Raw genomic sequence first — 19,979 nt, forward strand, 5'->3', positions numbered from 1 at the left:
GCGAACAGATTTAGTTGAGCAGGGATTCTGGACGCACCCTCAAATGGCCAGAGGTGGGAATGCGTAATGCACCCGGGAACAATGTCGAACATGGTCGTTTTGCTTGTGCAGATGTTATGGTCTGGGAAGGTATAATGTTGCATGGGCATACTGACTTCCAAATCTTTGAACACGTTATACATTTTTGTGCCACTGTACCCGGTAAATGAAGACCGAAGGTCGAATTCGTGTAGTTGCAAAGTTTTGCACAGTGGCACGACGGAGAGCCATGAACAACATACGAAAAATCCTAACCTATGAAATATGAACGTGGGGTTGGATAGGGGCTTTAAGGGTCACTTTGTATGTTCTTGAATAACTCGAAAACAGCGGTTTCTTACGAAATTGTTTCCCAGAAGAAAATTATTCATTCAGTTTCTTACCAAAAAAATCTGACTCTACTTCTCTAGGACTTGTAGTTTCTGCATTACAGGGGATGGAAGAATTGCAGATTGTTAAAATATTGTTTTGATGGCAAAAAAATTAATGTTTATTGTTAAATGAAGTGGGTTAAGAATAAATATTTAATGCGTGTACCACATCTAAGCGCATCAGAACCGTATTAAGAGATACATTGTGTTCTGGGGCAGCGACAGACTGGAGCGGGTGTGGAGGGAAGATGCGTGAGGAAAGGCAGGTCGCTGGATTGTGGTCATCCATTTCCTTCCTACGTTGGTTTGCAAACGGAAGAGCAAGCGCCTTACGAATCATTGACAACTCGGTGTGCGGACATGATCGGCACATGAGGCAGGGGGGGGGGGGGAGGGAGGCGTTCATTTTTCACAACAAATGTGCATTAGCAATACATGGAATACAGATAATAGAAATTGTGGAGTGCACATGGTCTTTTTTTTTTAGTTTAGGCTGTAGTTTGCTGATCCTCTGATAAACACTCAGCAGTCGCTACGCAGAGAGCGAAATCTGATCTTATACAAAAGAAAGACACTTCCAATATCAAGATTTTAACTGTAAACGCAGAAGCATTTGTATATTTACTGACCTCCAGAAAAGCTGTCGCGCTCAGATTCTACTTGGAACTGGGAGCTGGATGAAACCCGACGTAAAAAGCTCCGACATATTTAAACAGACATAGAACGTATACTGCAAAGACAGTTCAGACGCCACAGAAAGGGGTGTGTTCTTAGCAGTCGTCAAAAATATTGTGTCTATCGATGTTGCAACTGAGCCTGACTGTGAAGTTATCTGTAAGCCATTCCAGGAAAGTCTACTCTCAGTAGTGCGCAAGTGCCCCGCTCATCCAATATTAAATGGAGGAGACTTTAGTCTACCGAGTATAGATAGACGTTTATGGATTCATTGATGGTGGTACGGTCTTGGGAAATAATTGTAAATACATTTGTCCGAAAATTGTCTTGAGCAGCTGGCTCTACTACCCACAATGGAAATATTTTGGATCTTGTAGCTGCAAACGCACTTGACCATGTCGAGAGTATTCGCATAGAGACAAGGATTAGTGATCATGATGTTATCGTAAACACGTTGGTTACTGAAGTTGATAAATCCATCAAAAATGGTAGGAGAGCTCTTATGCTGGAAAGAGTAGACAAGCAGTTGTTAGCATGGTACTTAGACAATGAATGGACATCATTTAGTTCCGCGATGAGTAATGTAGAGGTATTATTGGCAAAGTTTAAAATGGTTGTAAATCGCGTTATGGAGAAATATATGCCGAGTAAGTGGATTAAGTATGGATAAGACACACAATGGTTTTGCAAAAAAAATTCGGAAAATAGTGTGACACCAGAGATTGTTGCACTTACAGTTCCAAAAAAACGCAGAAATGTCGACATCCACAAGTTAGTAGAAATTCGTGCACTTGTGAAAAATCGATGCGCGAAGCGTACAACTTCCACCATTATACGTTAGCGAAGCATCTTGTTGAGAACCAGAAAAAATTCTGGTTCTACGAAAAATCGATAGCGGGTCCAAGGCTCATATCCAGTCATTCATCGAACAGCGAAAATAACGGACATCAAAGGAAGGCTAAAGTTTTAAATTTCGCTTTTAAAAAATCGTTCAACTAGGATAACCGTACAGACATACCATCGTTTAACCGTAGCACAAATTGGCTTTAAGATGACATATAAATGGACAACCCTGGCGTTTAGAAGCAAATGAAAGACTTAAAAACAAATAAGTACAAGTCCTGGATTGAAATCCAACACGGTTCTACAGAGAGTACTCTTTGGAATTGGTACCCATTACTTAGCTTATAAAGTATGCAGTCCCAAGCGGCTATAAAAGGGCAGGTGACTCGTGTTTATAAAAAGGTAAAACAACAAACCCGCAAGATTAAAGACCAATATCCTAAACATCGGCTTGCTGCAATATTCTTGAGCATATTCTACTTCTGAATACAATGAATTTCCTTGAGGCAGAAATGCTTCTGTCCGCAATAAGCATGGACTGGGCGAAATTCAGCTTGCCCTTTTCTAGCACGATTTTCCTTTATAGCTACGGTTAGAATAGAAAGTATTCTATCAACCAATACTTCAAATCGACAAACCCGTCCTGCAAAAAATTTGAGCTCATCGTTCCTCTCACTGGATCTAGACCACTTACAGTATTTTATTACATTCTTGCTTCTCTGTCATCCTCGAAAGTTTGGCGCATCATTAGGAAACTACCAAACGTCAGCTTGCTTGTATATCTGTTCCCTTTCCCTCATAGTTAAGTTGCTCAGCTTCGTTTTATAGGGTTAGTGTGCTGTGTGGCAAACAAACCGTTCAATTGTACCTTGTCGAATATTCTGATTTCCAAATTCCGAATTTATCAACAACACAAAAGGCTAATTAACTTAATTCTCATCATAAACGTTTGTTACTTACTAAAAAATAATAAGTAGGGCACTGTCTGGCAGTCATTCGATGTTAGTCCATAAGTACAGTAAGGAGCTGCCACTTGCATTTGGCGATATGAGGTATAACACGTAACTGGAACAAGGAATTACTGTTGTTTTTACCTACCTAAGAGACAGTGGCGACCGTCTTGGCTAATTTCATGATGTACTGTGCAGTGGCATACGTCTTTGCAGACGGCTCCTTCCGTTATACATTCTTCGTCAGTGTCACAATTCTGCCCAAGTTCTGAAATAGTTTTGAGTGTAATTTCATTAACAAATTAAAATAATCAAACATACTGTAAATCATGGTTACATACACCATAAGGAACATACACATTTCAATCTAATGTTATAGACACAGGACAGCAAAGCTCCACGGTCTGGTCCAGGTGGACTATTCGGGACTATCCTACAGCCGTGTCATCCTCTGCCAAAGGTGTCACATCAGGATGCGGGATGGAGGGGTTTTGGTTTTTCTGTACAGAGTTGTGCTATACCGAAAGTACGGTCGATTAGTTTTGGAACACTGCACGAATGACGTAGTAAATGGTACCATTGGTAGTGAAAAAAACATAAATGATTTTGTAAGAGAAAAAACAGGGAACCAACAACTTCTGTTACTTTTTAGTTTGTTTTCTTGTTTGTTTCGCACATTTTTAGGACCGCACATCATTCAGTGTTAGTCCAGTGAATATTTTACATTTTCACAGATTGCTTATAAATTGCATTTTGTAGGCAATAAAAAATTTTATCGTTCAACTTCTGAGCTTTTATGTAACCAATGCGATTACCTTTGATGCAAGTACAGTTCACATTCACATATGAATACACACATACAGGGTGTTGCCGTAGGAGCGTGCAAAAATGCAACAGGACGTAAAGAATGCTCCACTGAACAGTTTGAGGTAGGTAACGTGGGGTCGGAGAAGCCAGCTTAAGGAAATATGAAAGTAAACCTGTCTACCGCTTTGTCTAACATTATTGTTTTCCAGTACATTCTTTATTTCCCGCAAGGAAACAAGCAGGACGAGCCTGATTACTAGGAAGTCATGCTGTAGGTTTTGTTTGCGTTACTTATCAAAAAATGGTTCAAATGTCTCTGCGCGCTATGGGACTTAACATCTGAGGTCATCAGTCCCCTAGAACTTAGAACTACTTAAACCTAACTAACCTAAGGACATCACACACATCCATGCCCGAGGCAGGATTCGAACCTGCGACCGTAGCAGCAGCGCCGTTCCGGACTGCAGCGCCTAGAACCGCGTTGCCACAACGGTCGGCCATTACTTATCCATAAGGTGGCTTTGTCGTATCGTATATGACAGAACGTGCTATGAATCAACGACAGACCCATTCATTACTCAGTGCTATTCAGAGACGTACAGTACAATAAGTTGGAGCAGTACCGGTACAGTTTCGTAAGACTTACTGACACGCACCTTGTGTGTGGTGAAGTACGTTGCAATGCTCTCGCTGCTGAAAGGTTGTACAGGGAACGATTTCCTGACAGACATCATCCATCACGACGAGTGTGTATTTCTCTCGAAGGGCTGGCAACATGAGGACCACTCACACACTCGATTTTGAAGAGGAGGTATTCCCGGCGGGGTCAGGGATTTACTCTACCTCGTGATGACTGGGTGTTGTGTGATGTCCTTAGGTTAGTGAGGTTTAAGTAGTTCTAAGTTCTAGGGGACTGATGAGCATAGATGTTAAGTTCCGTAGTGCTCAGAGCCATTTGAACCATTTGAAGAGAAGGTGCTGGGACGTGTTGCAGCGGACCCCGCTACAAGTACTCGTCGTACTGCACGTGAAATGGGCGCTGCACATACTAGCGTGTGGCGAGTACTCCACGAATAACAATTACACCCATATCACCCACAAAGAGTCCATGCAATGCTTGTTACTGGCTTTGGACAAAGAGTCGCATTGTGTCAGTGGTTGCTGCAACAATGGATTGATCTACCAGATTTCCTCCAAATCATGCTGTTTACTGACGAGACCTCATTTGACAGTGGTATGTCGAACAGCAGGAACTGCCATGTGTGGGATGATGCAAACCATTACGCTGTATTAAAGACTTACCATCAGGTACGTTTAGCTGTGAATATCTGGGCCGGCAGGCTGTGGGCGTCAGTGTCATAGGGCCTTACCTTCTATTTGGCCGCCTTAATGGCCACCTGTACTTTGGGTTCGTGCAAAGAGTTCTACCAGAGTACCTGGAGACTGTACCCTTGGCGGATCATGAGAGATGTGGATACAACAGGACGGTGCACCGCCTTAACTTCAGTGTGGATGTCCGCGACCATCTCAGTGCTGTGTTTCCTGGTCGCTGAATTGAAAGGCGAGGTCACCTGACCCGAATCTCCTTGATTATTTCCTATGGGGGTATCTAAAGTCACTTACCTATGAGACCCCATTGTATACGGAGATGGAATTAGTTGCCAGAGCTGTAGCTGCCTGTGATGTGATTCTGAACACACCAGGGATATTTGTCAGCGTGCGTCAGAATCTTGTTCGCCGCATTGAAATTGATGGCCGACAGTTTCAACACATTTTGTAAGATACATCGCAAATGGTACGTTCATTGTGTCACTGATGGTATTTGCAGTTAATTGTAACTAATGTAAATAAAAAAGTACAGAGTAATGTGATTTTATTCCTATTATGTCCTTTAGCTGGCTTCTCCGACCCCAGGTTCTCTGCCTCAAATTGTTCAGTGGAGCATCCTCCATGTCCTGTTAAATTTTTGCAGGCTCTTACGGAAACGTGGATGTGTGTGTGTGTGTGTGTGTGTGTGTGTGTGTGTGTGTGTGTGTGTGTGTGTGTGTCTGTGTGTGTGTGTGTGTGTGTGTGTGTGTGTGTGTTACTGTTGCTATTTTACACTCAATAGAACGTTCTTCATCGTACTCAAAGGCAAGAATTTTTTCTTAATATTGACAAATGCGAAAGTTATTTATGTATAAAACAAATATGTTTTATATAAGTTCGACGAAGTATAGGAGCAACGTTTGATATACTGTTGTTTTGCAGGTGTTTTTATTTCACCTTTTTGTTGAGTAAATTGCACTTTCTAGCGGTATATGATTAATCTGTATTGTTTTCCTATATTTTTAGCGCAACATCCCTCTGTTGCACATTACAAATCAACCATTTTCGAATAAAACCTTATATAAACATTGACAATTCCAATTTTGCTATGAATAAGTGAGAAACAGGAGGATAACTATGCAGAACTAAAATTTTCCGTAGGTTACCTGGCCCTTTACATATTCTCACTCAGTTTCTAGATGGTTCACACTTCTTGTTTTAGGGGAATTTAGTAAAATACTGATCACAGACTTGAAGAAAGAGAGCATTATGCTGTAACGCCTGACATATATGCAACACACCTAACATGCAGGTAATGTGAGAACAACATTAGCTGACTGAAGCTACTAGAAAAACTACCATTGTCTCTGCTTACTTCTGATAGCATATGGTTACCTATGGTAGTTACACAACTCTATTCTTGACCATGCAATCGCTGATTCTCACTCAAGTAGCTCTTGAACTGGCACCGCGAGACTGACTGCGTCCCAGTCCAGTCTTCCCACCAAGGAAAAATCCCTGCCAGTACCAGGAGTCAAAACCAGGTCCTCTGCATAGCAGGCAGAAACACCGATCAAAGTGTTACAGAGGGGGATGTTATAGACATCGGGATATTTTTTTCACAGAGGTAGCTGCCATACGACTAGGAATTATAGTAGTCCCTCAATTTAAGTGCAAATACTGTCTTCTTTTTTCTTTTACAGCTAACCTATTTGCGTCTACGGTTATGTAATTCCATGCTCCACTTACTACATGTGATTTCAAGATTTGCGAATATACTCACTGAAAATAAGCTTTAGTCTGTGCTAGCCCCTTACAATGAGATCTTCAGGTTAACATTGATGTAATGGGTGATATCCTGAAAGCCATGGATCATGGCAGTCAGGCAGCTGCAGTATTTCGTGACTTCCGAAAAGAATTTGTCTCGGTGTCAAAGATTTCTAAAGGAAGTAGAATCACATTGGGTTGTTGTTGTTGTGGTCTTCAGTCCAGAGACTGGTTTGATGCAGCTGTCCGTGCTACTCTATCCTGTGAAAGCTTCTTCAACTCCCAGTACCTACTGCAACCTACATCCTTCTGAATCTGTTTAGTGTATTCATCTCTTGGTCTCCCTCTACGATTTTTACCCTCCGCGCTGCTCTCCAATACTAAATTTGTGATCCCTTGATGCCTCAGAATATGTCCTACCAAGCGATCCCTTCTTCTAGTCAAGTTGTTTCTGCACCTTGTGCCTCGCTTTCTGTCATGGACGAGATGATTATTCATATACGGGACAGGTTATTGATGAGGTTTTGATGTATTGTCACTAGTATGTCCCGCTTCTCAGACCAAACTGTTGGCTCAATCCCCTGCCATCTGTTAAATAATTTCCATTTATCTGCATGTTCCTTTAGATGTTCCTGCAAACGGACTTTCCGAATTAGAGTACCTGTGATAGGTAAATTAGTATTTCGAATTAGTACGGACTAAATCATTCATTAGTTAAATGTGACCTTTTATGTTGATTGCTAGTCTTGTCATATCATAAACGGACCAAATAAATAAGAATAACGTAACCACGTACCTGACAGACCAAAGCCAGGAAAAGGTTGCGTGTATGTGCAAGAGGATTGCTTTGAATGTTTGAAGGAGATGCAGTAAGTTTTTCAATTTTAACAGGTAACTGATGTAAATTTTGAATGACATCTCAAAGGCGTGTTTCTCCTGGCAAAGCAACCAACAAGCGACAAATGAAGCTCTGAAGCGTGTCACGATTGGCAACTAGCGAGTCCGGCGTAGTGGTCCCCGTGCCAGCAGAATACTGCACGAGCTGAGATCACATGGAATGCGGTAAATTCAACACACTGTTGGGAATAAAAAGCAGGTATCTGTATTGCAAACATTTCAAGACATCAAAACACCGATATTTAGTTTATAAAAGTACTTAGGGAACACGTCACGTAGCTCATTTCACTTTTGTCTGATCCTTTGCCTCTTGGTCTGTTTCTAATTCCGAAAGAAAATCAATAAAGTGCGGCCCACTCCACTCCCATCTTATCGTTGCTATGATTGTTTTACTATTGAGATAATATTCGTGAAAATACTTTTCAGAATATCTGTTTATGGTGTTGTTTACATGCAGAAGAGACTGTTTCGTTGTCAGTGGGCTGAGAATGACACGGCGGCCGGTCGGTTCCGTTGGGCCTTCCAGGGACGGAGATGTTGGATGTCCTGCTGAGGGGTGTCGTCCCAAATTCTGTCAAAAACCCGAGCTGGCTGGAGGACCGTGTACATAATACACCGGACGTTGTCAATTGGGGGGGGGGGGGGGGGAGATCTGTTGATCTTGCTGGCCAAGGTAGGGTTTAGTAAGCACGAAGGCAAGCAGTAGAAATTCTCGCCATGTACTGAAATGTAAATTCAGGATGACTTGTCACGAACTGCAATAAAATAAGGCGCAGAATATCGACCGCGTACCGCTGTTTCGCGAGGATGCCGCAGATGACAACCGACGAGATCCCGCTATAGAATGAAATGGCACTCCCGACTACCGGGTTGTATGATGGCCGACAGTCAGGATGGTGTCCCAACGCGGGTTTCCAGACACGTTTCTGCTTGGTGGTTTTGGAAATCAGCCTTATGCAAACGCAATTAGTTTATTTTTTTATATTTACCCAGACATGTTTCGACACCAATGTGTCATCTTCTGTGGATCAGATTTTATTACTATAAAGTATATCACATTTGTAATAATATAACTGTTGTAGGCATAAGAAATACAATATTTGCAAGTTGCTTCGTTTTGTTGGGCACTCATCTTAAAATTACATCGCTAACTGAACTGTATTGTTATGCATCGAATTTAGTGCTCGTTTACGTCGATTTTTTGACAGCATGACATCTGCAAACTAGCCATGAAGAAAATTATTACGTATTTGTGGAGAGCTGTTTCGAGGGTAGAGGTTTTGGACGTTCTGCACTTACATTTTCCGTCCTGTTTCGTGTTCCTGGTTGGTGTCTCAATCAGTAGCTGTTTGGTGCATTGCTTTTGCCCAATTTATCGCAAATTTCCGCTCACTACTTCACTTCACATGCACTTACACAAAATGTGGCGAAATGTGATCTGCACAGACTCTTCTGAGAACACACTGAATGAGAGGTGTCATGTTATCGCCGCTGCTCACTTGTTAATCGTTGGTCTTTTGTTTGTTATGGCGTTGCTTTTGAATGTGTGTGTGTGTGTGTGTGTGTGTGTGTGTGTGTGTGTGTGTGTATGAGAGAGAGAGAGAGAGGGAGATGGAAAGAGAGGTGGGTTGAGAACCCAGAAAACACAAGTTTTTTATGTTTTTTGTGGGGAGTCATTTTGGAAAAGTTCATTGAGTGTTCCAAACAGTGTTTCGTTGCACAGTGTAGTATTTTCATTCAGGACTGTGTTTCGTTGTATTATTGCTTTTTGTATGTGGTAGGTCTCTATTGTGAGTTTTTGATAGAGACTGTTGCTTTCTCTGAGGATCTTCAGATCAGTCTCCATGTTTTTTGGGTGGTGGTTTTCTTGTATTAGATGGTCTGCAAAAGTGGAGTGTGTACTACCACTTCTTAGGGCTCTGCTATTCATCGGGCCTCAGTTTCAAGCAGGACTCATCAATGAAGACAATTCTACTCCAGTCGGGATACGAGCCTGACTGTCACCCGCCGTATACCCATTTAGACGTCATCCGCGGCACCCTTACAGATACTCTACACCCAATTTAGTTGTCCTTCAAGGCAAACCACCCTGGCCTTATATTTTAGCAACATAATGCCCGCCTGCACACGATGAGGGTTCCTACTGCTTGTCTTTGAGCTAGTGAAACCCTACGTTTGTCAGCAAAGAGGCCGAATCTCATCCCTACTGAGAAATTTGGAGCATTATGGGCAATGACCTCCAACCAGCTCAAGATTTTGACAATGTAATGCGCCAATGACACGGAACTGGCACGATATGCCCATGGAGTACATTCAACAACGCTGTCAACCAGTGCCAAGCCGAATAACTGCTTGCATACGGGCCAGTGCCGGACCAACGCGTTATAGACTTGCTCAAATTGTGAAGCTGTTTCTCTCGACTAAGTCATCCAATTTTTTTTAAAGTTGTAATCATCTTTTGTGTGTACTTGTACATCACATCTATCGATTTCCATCCGACTCGGATAATTTTTTCGTGGTGCGTTGTTTCTTTTATTTTTTTCTTTTGTCTTAGGATTGTGATGCCAACTGAGAAGCTATCTGAATGAGAGGTAGCGGCACTTTTGTGTGTGTGTGTGTGTGTGTGTGTGTGTGTGTGCGTGTGTGTGTGCGTGTGTTTTATCTTGTATTTTAAAATCTGACTGAATATGTACATGTAATAGTAACTGAAAAGTGATGTACATTAAAAAAATACCCAAGCACCGGTAACTGCACCTTTCAATTATCTTTCTACTCGACGTAAACAAGCATGTCTCTCACATGGATAACACCTTTATGTGAAATGACACAGTAAACATACTGTACAGCAAAGAACACCTACAACAAATAGCATTATGCAGCATATTTGTGAGTCTGCTTCCCTAGCAAATTGACGTTACTCTTACAAACTCACGTTTTTTTTACAAAATAGTGCCTTTTCTGGAAACTGAATTTTATCACCAACAAAAGACCATATATAACCTTCCTTGCACATGATCTGTTGCTTTGAAAAGGCGCCTGTTCTTTACACCAACGCCAGTGACATAGCAACGGCATTCTTCATTTGAAGATGATGGTGTAAACCACCGAACGTGTAGCAGGGAAATAAATACGACTGAGTAAACTTCATACGAGGGGTATTCAATAAGTAATCCAACACCTTTTTTTCTAGGCCAGTTTTGGTTGAAAAAATACCGAATTTGCTGTGGGACATAGTGGAATATTAACGCTTCAGCTGTTATGGCTTCATGAACTTTCGAAAAGTTGCGGCGCTATTTGTAGGATTCAAAATGGCGTCTGTAAGAGAGGTGCGTTCCAAGCAGAGGGCTGTCATTGAGTTTCTTTTGGCGCAAAACCAGAGCATCGCAGATATTCATAGACGCTTGTAGAATGTCTACGGAGACATGGCAGTGAACAAAAGCACGGTGAGTTGTTGGGCGAAGCGTCTGTCATCATCCCAACAAGGACGCACTAACCTGAGCCATCTCTCTCGTGGCGATTGGCCGCACACACCTGTGACACCTGCAATATCGGAAGCGGACTCAATCTTTCGAAATGATCGGCGGATCACAATCAAACACCTCGCTGCAAAACTGGACGTCTCCGCCGGTAGTGCTGACACACTCGTCCACCAGTTGGGATACTCAAAGGTGCTAACCCGCTGGGCTCCTCACCGTCTAACAGGAGACCATAAAGAGCAAAGATGGACTATCCCTGAGGAACTGCTTGCGCATTACGGGGCTCATCGTGACAAGTTTTTGTCGAATGTCGTCACAGGCAATGAAACATGGGTACCTCACTTCGAACCAGAAGCAAAACGGCAACTCATGCAGTGGCACCACACCACCTCTACTACGAAGAAAAAGTTCAAAGCCGCACCCTGAGCGTGTAAAGTCATGGCGACGGTCTTCTGGGATTGCTACGGGTTTATTGTGTTTGATGTTCTCCCTCACGGTGCAGCGATGAGGACGGAAGTGTAATGTGCTACCCTCGGAAAATGAAGAAACGACTTCAGAATGTTCGTTGCCACAAGAATGCAAAGGAACTTCGTGACAACGCAAGGCCCACGCTAGTCTGCGCACCCGACAGGAGCTCGCAAAACTTCATTGGACTGTCCTTCATCAGCTACCCTATAGCCCGGATCTCGCACCTTCCGACAAAGGATGCACTCCACGGGAAGCTGTATGTGAATGATGGTGAGGTTACTGATGCAGTAAGACATCGGCTCCGACGTGGACCAGTAGAGTGGTACCATGTGGATATACAGGCCCTCCCAGTAAGGTAGCGAATGGCCGTCGCATTGAGCGGAGATTACGTTGAAAAATAGGTTTTTGTAGCCAAAAGAATGGTGAATAGTATGATACACAGGAATCCTGAACAAAACAAGCCTTTTTCGGAAAAAAACCATGTGTTACGTTACATATTAATGGCCCCTCGTATTTGTCAACAGTCACAGCTCCCATGCTGCAGCCCATTATGGACGAAATATTCATAGAAAATGTGTCTGAAGGAGTTTGAATGTTAAAAGTCTCGAGATAATGCACGAGCTGAAGCACTCGTGTTTCCACGAGGTTAGTAATGAGAGTAATAGTTGTAGCGTTGGGGCGCAGAATGGCGCAGTACTTTCCCTAGGAACATCCTTCTTGAATTTTCTCTTGAGGGCGGTCACGACTGTTTCTGCTGTGTTGCTCCCTCCCCCTACCCTTCCCCCTCCCCCAACTCCTCCTCCGCTGTACGCCTCTGGGTGGCCCAGAGCGAACGGTCCTTTTTCCAATGTGTGCTCGCGTCAGTAGCGGCTAAAACGTGGTCTACCCACCGCCGCTATCTCACCCCCAACTGTGAAGACACGACTCTCGCACATCAGCAAGGCAGCAGAACCTATCCCTTCCTTGGGGTCTCCCAAACGACACTGCCATTCGAACTTTTTTTTCCTTGCTGTTGGCGAACTGCGCAGCAATCTGACTGCCTCCGGACTGTGGCCGTGGGGCATGTACGCAATTTCATTTACACGTGTACTACTGTTTACTCTTGCAACAATTCTGCCTTTCCTAACATCGATTTTATTTGATTCTCTTGTTTCATACTGCTCCTTAGTATTACATCTAAATACTTACGATATGCCGCGACGTGCTCTATACGTCGGCCACAGATTTTATAATTGGGTACTGTAGGTTTCGCTGTGTTTGTTATAAGCATGGTCTTACACTTATCCACATTTAATGAGAGCTGCCATTCATCACAACCAAAGTGAAATTTTGTCCAAGCCTTTTTGTAATTCCTTACGTTACTGAATACAACAGCGTCGTCATCACACAGCCACATACTGCAGCGGATCCTAACTGATAAACCGTTTACGTATACTGAGAACATCAGAAGTCTACTGAGCTTCCTCGATGCATAACCGATGCTCCCTCTATTTTATGTTTAATATTCACCGTTCAATATAGTATACTGTATACTATTAGGCAAACATTCATCGGGATAATTACATATTTGCTATGATACTCTGTACGATCATATGTTTGTTAGTAGATGAAAATGTGGTACAGTGGCTAAGGCCGAACGCAAATCTAGGAAGACGTGATCTAACTGTCCACCTACACATGTTGTAAGCACGATGTCGTGAATGAGTGAAGCTAGCTGCATCCCTGACGAGTGACTTTTTCCTTAAATTGAGTTCATTCTGGGAGAGGTTGTTGGATTCCTCTAGAACGGTCATAATACACTGTCCAGTCACATTACTGTGACCACCTGTCAAAAGCCTGAATGTCCACCTTTTGCAGCATGGATCTCTGGGAGACGTGCAGGAAGTGAATCAATGAATTTCTAGAAGGTACCGACAGGGATGTGGAGCAACGCGTACTCCAGTGCCGTGCTCAGCTGTGTTGGATTTCTCGGTTGAACATCCATTGCGCCAACAGCCCGATCGAGGTAGGCCCGTAGATCCTCGATTGGTCTTAAAACCGGGAAGTTTAGTGGCCATGGGAGTACGTTAAATTCATCCCATACGTACTCATCCCCGTTAAACTCATCCTATATGTACCTTGAGCGTTTTGTGACACGTTGCATTGTCCCGCTGGTAGATGCCAACGTACCAAGGAGAAACAAATTGCTTGTAGGGGAGCATATCGCCCCGAAGGATACATGCATTCTTTTGTTGGTCCACTGTGCCTTCCAGAATGATGAGATCACCCAGGAAACGGCACGAAAACATCCCACCGTCCGTAACGCTTCCCTCTCAGCCCTGTACCCTTTGCTTTCAGACGTTCCACGCCTACACGCCAACGACGTAGTATGAGACGTGATTCATTTGAAAAGGCCACCTGTCGCTGCTCTGTGGACGTCCATTTACGGTATCGGCGGCCTTCGTCATCCATGAACAGCAGTCAGCGTGTCTGCATGAATCAGGCGCCTGCCGCAAAGATCTGTACATAGCAACATAATCTGAACGGTCGTTGAGGGTGTTGTGGCGTATCAATACAGCTACGCCACTCGGAAGTAGCCGAAATGCACGCGTTACACACGCCGGCTGGCGTGAGGTCTGAAACAGGATACGTAATGAATGCTATAAAGAAAAGTACGTAGCTGCTGCAATACTTAACTTTAATCCATCATTGTGGTACATCGCTCTTGACGATACAAATGAGACTCTTTAAATACAAGCACTGTAAGGCTAATGGCGCCTTGCTAGGTCGTAGCCATGGACTTAGCTGAAGGCTATTCTAACTGTCTCTCGGCAAATGAGAGAAAGGCTTCGTCAGTGTAGTCGCTAGCAAAGTCGTCGTAAAACTGGGGCGAGTCCTAGTACGTCTCTCTAGACCTGCCGTGTGGTGGCGCTCGGTCTACAATTACTGACAGTGGCGACACGCGGGTCCGACATGTACTAATGGACCGCGGCCGATTTAAAGCTACAACCTAGCAAGTGTGGTGTCTGGCGGTGACACCACAGAGGGGACACTGTTGGTAGCCCATTGGTTCATCTGGGTGGTCAGTTACTCAACGGTTCTATGTCTATTCGACTGTACACATCTCCGCAGCCGTCGTTCACGCCTGTCAAATATGGCCCGCAGTGCGTTGCAATTGTCTCGGAGTCAGTTTTGAATAGAACAATTTTGCCATTTTGTGCTGCAACCACGGCGGCCCGCGAACAGTTTACGAAGCTAGTCGTTTCGGAAATGCTTCCACCCTTGCCCCGAAAGCTAATGCCCTTTTGGATATCAGATAAATTGTTCCGTTTCCGCATTACGACAACGACTGCACTGCTTTCCATTGCCCCCCCCCCTTTCCAACACTCTTTATATACTCTCCACTTCCAGTGCTGCCACCTGCTGTCTGTAAATTATTACTGCACGTTGATATCGAGCATGAGCTGTGGTTACAAAACGCATACTGTATTTGAGCTTATAAAATGCTCTAGGATCCTCCAACAGCTGTATGTAAGCGATATTTGGCTCTAATTCTCGGAATCCGATCCATCACCCTTTTTGAAAACCGGAGTGACTGCACTTTTCTCCAGTTACGCATGATCGTTCACTGTTCAACAGATTCTCCATGAATATGAGGTAGAAAAATGCCTAATTCCACAGCGGATCCAGTTTAATGCGTAACTGAAATTCCTGCAGGGCCTCTTGGCTTGTCCACTTCAAGTAGATTTGTTTCTCAATACTGCGAGTCCTTATGTTAATATCTCTCATTTTTGAGTTTCTGAGGCAGTCAAACATTTTTGCGGTGCGCTGGCCACACAGTGCTTGTGAAGAACAGGGGTAGATAACCATTAATCATCTATCAAAAATGGCTCTGAGCACTATGCGACTTAACTTCTGAGGTCATGAGTCGCCTAGAACTTAGAACTACTTAAACCTAACTAACCTAAGGACATCACACACATCCATGCCCGAGGCAGGATTCGAACCTGCGACCGTAGCGGTCACGCGGTTCCAGACTGAAGCGCCTTTAACCGCACGGCCACACCGGCCGGCAATCATCTATCGAATTAGTGTAGAATGGCTCTGTTAGAAAGAGAACTCTCCAGTAGGCGAGGCTTGTCGCGTAGCTGACAAATGTCAGACCTTTTACTCGTCGTCTGACAAAAAAATAAAAAATAAAAAATAAAAAAAAAATAAAAAACGAGGTGCGAGTAGGACACGCGCACTGACCGTTCCGTACAAACTTAATTATGTATATAGGCACTCCATCCATTCTGGCAGTCGAGATCTCGACCATTTTTGCTTGTCATCGACACTGATACTGGCAAGATATGAGTCCCAGCGATTCCAAGATTTTCGAGAATATTATAAGTTCAATAATGACATGAAGTCATGCAGAAGAGAGGCGGCCATTATTATAATAGTCGGTAGTACTGTATTCAGGCTGACTGGGTCTCTATGCTAATGTTTGTTTCACATACAACTTGAAACGCCGTATCTACGTGCAGTAATCGTTCCTGGAAATTTCGGAGCGTATCATATGAACAACAGAGTCATTTCCTGCCTGATGTTTGACTTTTACTATTGCGACCCACTCTGCCTGAATGCAGAACTACTGATTACTTTAAATTAAGGTTGCCGTCGGATTACAAATGACAGGAGAAAGAAATGATAATTAAACCGAAACACCTTAGCTGCCGACAGGTGGCGTAGATATACATCATGGGGACAGCTGAAAATGTGTGCCCCGACCGGGACTCGAACCTGGGATCTCCTGTTTACATGGGAGACGCTCTATCCGTCTGAGCCACCAAGGGCACAGAGGATAGTGCGACTGCAGGGATTTATCCCTTGCACACCTCCCGCGAAACCCACATTCCCAACTATCCTCAACCTACATTCGTAGTACTCCTAATAGATATTTGCCAATTCACTCATTAGTCGCGCCAGACTAAGCTGACGAGTCCCATCAATGGTATCTGTTCTTTCGGGAACAGATACCATATTCATATAGTTAAAGGCTACCCGGCCTTTGACCTTCTTCTGTGCGAATGCACACGCTTTGCCCGAACTCTTATGGGACTCGTCAGCTCAGTCTGGCGCGAGTAATGAGTGAATGGGCAAGTATCTATTAGGAGTACTACGAATGTAGGTTGTGGACAGTTGGGAATGTGGGTCTCGCAGGAGGCGTGCAAGGGATAAGTCCCTGCAGTCGCACTATCCTCTGTGCCCTCGGTGGCTCAGATGAATAGAGCGTCTGCCATCCCGGGTTCGAGTCCCGGTCGGGGCACACATTTTCAGCTGTCCCCATTATGTATATCAACAACACCTGTCGGCAGCTAAGGGGTTTCGATTTAATTATCACTTCATTCTAGAGAAGCTGCACGGTCATCAATGGTATCTGTTCTTTCGGGAACAGATACCATCTTCATCTGACAGGAGAAATATTTTATTCGTGTGACATAATTACAAATTAACTATTTTCGGATTTTTTCTTTAGGCCTACTTGTACTGTGAAACATTACTTCTTTCGAAATTTGATCATTATCGATTAACGGAAGCTATAGGTTTTGATGAGTGAGTTTGCGAGACATAAATGACCGTACATTTCGATTGCATTGACTTAGAAGCTAACATTTACTATAGCGCCAAGCGACCAGAGACCTCAGATTGTGCCATAAATTTCAGCTTCATACGTCTAAACTTCCCTAAGAAAAACGTGTCTTACAAATGCGCGAGTAAAAGGGGTCTTAACAGATGGACAAACACTCATACAAGAGAGGAAAAACATTTTTTTTCATGTGATATAGTTACAGATTTACAGTTTTCGGATTTTTTCCTTTGGTTTCACTGTGGAATCTTCCTTTTAGGCAAATTTCATGGTTCTAGGCCAACGGAAAGTACTCTACGGATTTTGATGTGTGAGTTTGTGAGTATTAAAAAATGTGACAAAAATGGTTGTAGCTTTTTGTTGCATTGACTTAGAAGCTTTAATATTTTATTGCCGAGCGATCATAGAATTGAGTATGTGACATAAATTTTAGCTTGATATGTTTACCCGTTCCTGGAAAAAAGAATTTTTAACTGTAAGGCAGACAAACAAACAACCGGACAACGAAGTGATCCTACAAGGGTTCCGTTTTTACGGATTGAGGCACGGAAGTCTAAAAAGGACGGTTAGACTATAATCAGTTATGAAAACCATATAGATGAAAGTACGCAATACTCAAGGCAAAAAGTCTCAGCAAACATAGTCCCTAAAGTGCTTGCCGTCAGAGCTGCGAGCACTCCGTCATCTTCGCTATTGTGAAGTACATCTCTTCCGCTGAACAAGTGCTCATACCTCTTAAGGTATGCACTTTAGAGCGCATGTTTGCTGGACGTTTTTTTCTTGTTTCGGTCCACACTACCTGTTCCAAATATAAGAAAAGCAAAGAGTTTGCAATAGAAGAGATTTGTTTCATAGTATCGAAGATGCAGAAGTGCTGATAGCTTTTGAAGTATGCACTTTAGAGCCAATTTTACTGGATTTGTTTTCTTCTTTTCCTCCATACTACCTGTTCCAAAAATATGAACAGCAAAGAGGTTGCAGTAGAAGAGCTTTAATTCGAAGCATCGAAGATGAATTGTCCATAGTTCGTAAGATATGCGTTTTAGAGTCCATGTTTACTAAGACTTTTTGCTTCTAGTATATGTACTTTCAACTGTGTGCGTTTACGCTATTAATTAAATATGTGTGTGAGTTCCTAAGGGACCAAACTGCTTAGGTCATCGGTCCCTAGACTTACACACTTCTTAAACTAACTTAAACTAACTTATGTTAAGAACGAGACACACATCCATGCCCGAGGGAGGACTCGAACCTCCGGCGGGAGGGGCCGCACAATTCGTGACACGACGCCTCAAACCGCGCGGCCACTCCGCGCGGCAGCTATTAGTTATGAAACACCCTATATATATTTAAGGATTGTAAATTTTGTTGACATTTTCTTCTGAGATGTAAGGTCTTGAAAACAAACCCAGCCTACACAGAGAATAAGAAACCACTTTCTTTGCGCGCTTTACGTAATTAAGTAACGTAATTATCAATAAACTAACCCAATGTGCGTACACAGTCAGAGCCATTGTTAACAGGTCTGTACTGCTGGGGACACACACAGACCTGATAGAGGCAGCTCAGCATCACGTTTGGATTGTCAATGTGACAGTCGTTACTCACGCGGCAGGACTCGCCAGCCCCTGAAAAAGACACAACGGCCGAACATTAGGCGTTAAGGCGAAAGTCAAATACTTCAAACATTCAATGCAGAAAATACAATAAGAGTTGCAAGCAGAACCAACCGAATGTCCAATTAAGTTTAATTTGTGTACTATACACACATACTTAACAAAAAATTTCACAAGTTATCACTAAATTATAGCACCACTGATAGAAAAGTTTTAGGAAGATCTAAGCGGAGATTAGCCGATAAACTGTAAAGACGGAACAGGTTAACCCAGCAATATCAACGCATTTTCCATAATATATATACTGTCAAGGTGGAGGGGAGAACTTTATGCATATCATAACAAATTTTTAAAAAATCGTTTATTTTTGTTAACTGTCATTAACAACACATTTTTAAATAGGAACGGATGTGTAAGTAGAGTTCAGTACTCGAAAAGATCTTTTAGCACAATTTTAGCAATGCCTACGTATTTTCCATAACCATGGGGTTATAGGCTGCTTTATGATCACCACAAGTTTTTTTTATACAAATTTCCATTATTGTTGTTATCTTTTATTCACACCATACTTGTTAAGATATATAGACGCGTAAGAAGAATCCTGAACCTGGAAATATGAATATAACTGTTGTGAAAAGTCACATCCACTATTAACACTTAAATTTTCGGGTAAAGTTTTACTGAAAAATTTCAAACAGTTACTGAATTTGGCTGAGGTTGTCTTTAAAGACACAAAATTTTTTTGTTTCAAAATTTTAAAATATAAGGTACATGACTAGATAATGTTTTGGAAAGGTGGGCATGAAGTACCGCCCCGCACCCGCTTGGTATTTTAAGGGTTAAAGCCCAATCCAGAAAGCGCAAAAGAAGAAGAAGAAGTTTTGTCCTGAGCCTTATAAGTGCAGTAGCTACCAAAATAATTTTATGCTGTGTTGTCAGAGAGCAAAAATTCTCAGAAATCGAAAGTAAATAAATCATCAATTGCAGAAAATTAAGAACAAGGCAACGACCATCTTTTACACCTAATCAGACATTCTTACTGAATCAACATTACGCTATAAATAGTAGTACATAATATTAAAAAAGATAATAATATTCACAGTTACGGAAATGAATACATGGAATTTAAGAAACGCCAGTCTTATTGACAT

The 19,979-nt window shown here is 42.7% G+C and overlaps 1 protein-coding gene across 1 annotated transcript in view; it reads right to left on the bottom strand.

Moving 5' to 3' along the window:
- The window catches only part of LOC126187644 (prion-like-(Q/N-rich) domain-bearing protein 25), a 196,361-nt gene that overhangs the window by 12,902 nt on the left and 163,480 nt on the right, over window positions 1-19,979 (bottom strand). The window contains exons 5-6 of the mRNA XM_049928847.1: window positions 18,700-18,840; window positions 3,027-3,146 (exon numbers count right to left, since the gene is read on the bottom strand). Coding sequence (XP_049784804.1) covers window positions 3,027-3,146; window positions 18,700-18,840 — 261 coding nt within the window. The remainder of the gene's footprint in view (window positions 1-3,026; window positions 3,147-18,699; window positions 18,841-19,979) is intronic.

Source organism: Schistocerca cancellata, chromosome 1 (assembly GCF_023864275.1).
Source record: "Schistocerca cancellata isolate TAMUIC-IGC-003103 chromosome 1, iqSchCanc2.1, whole genome shotgun sequence".
In the NCBI taxonomy this organism is placed as follows: domain Eukaryota; kingdom Metazoa; phylum Arthropoda; class Insecta; order Orthoptera; family Acrididae; genus Schistocerca; species Schistocerca cancellata.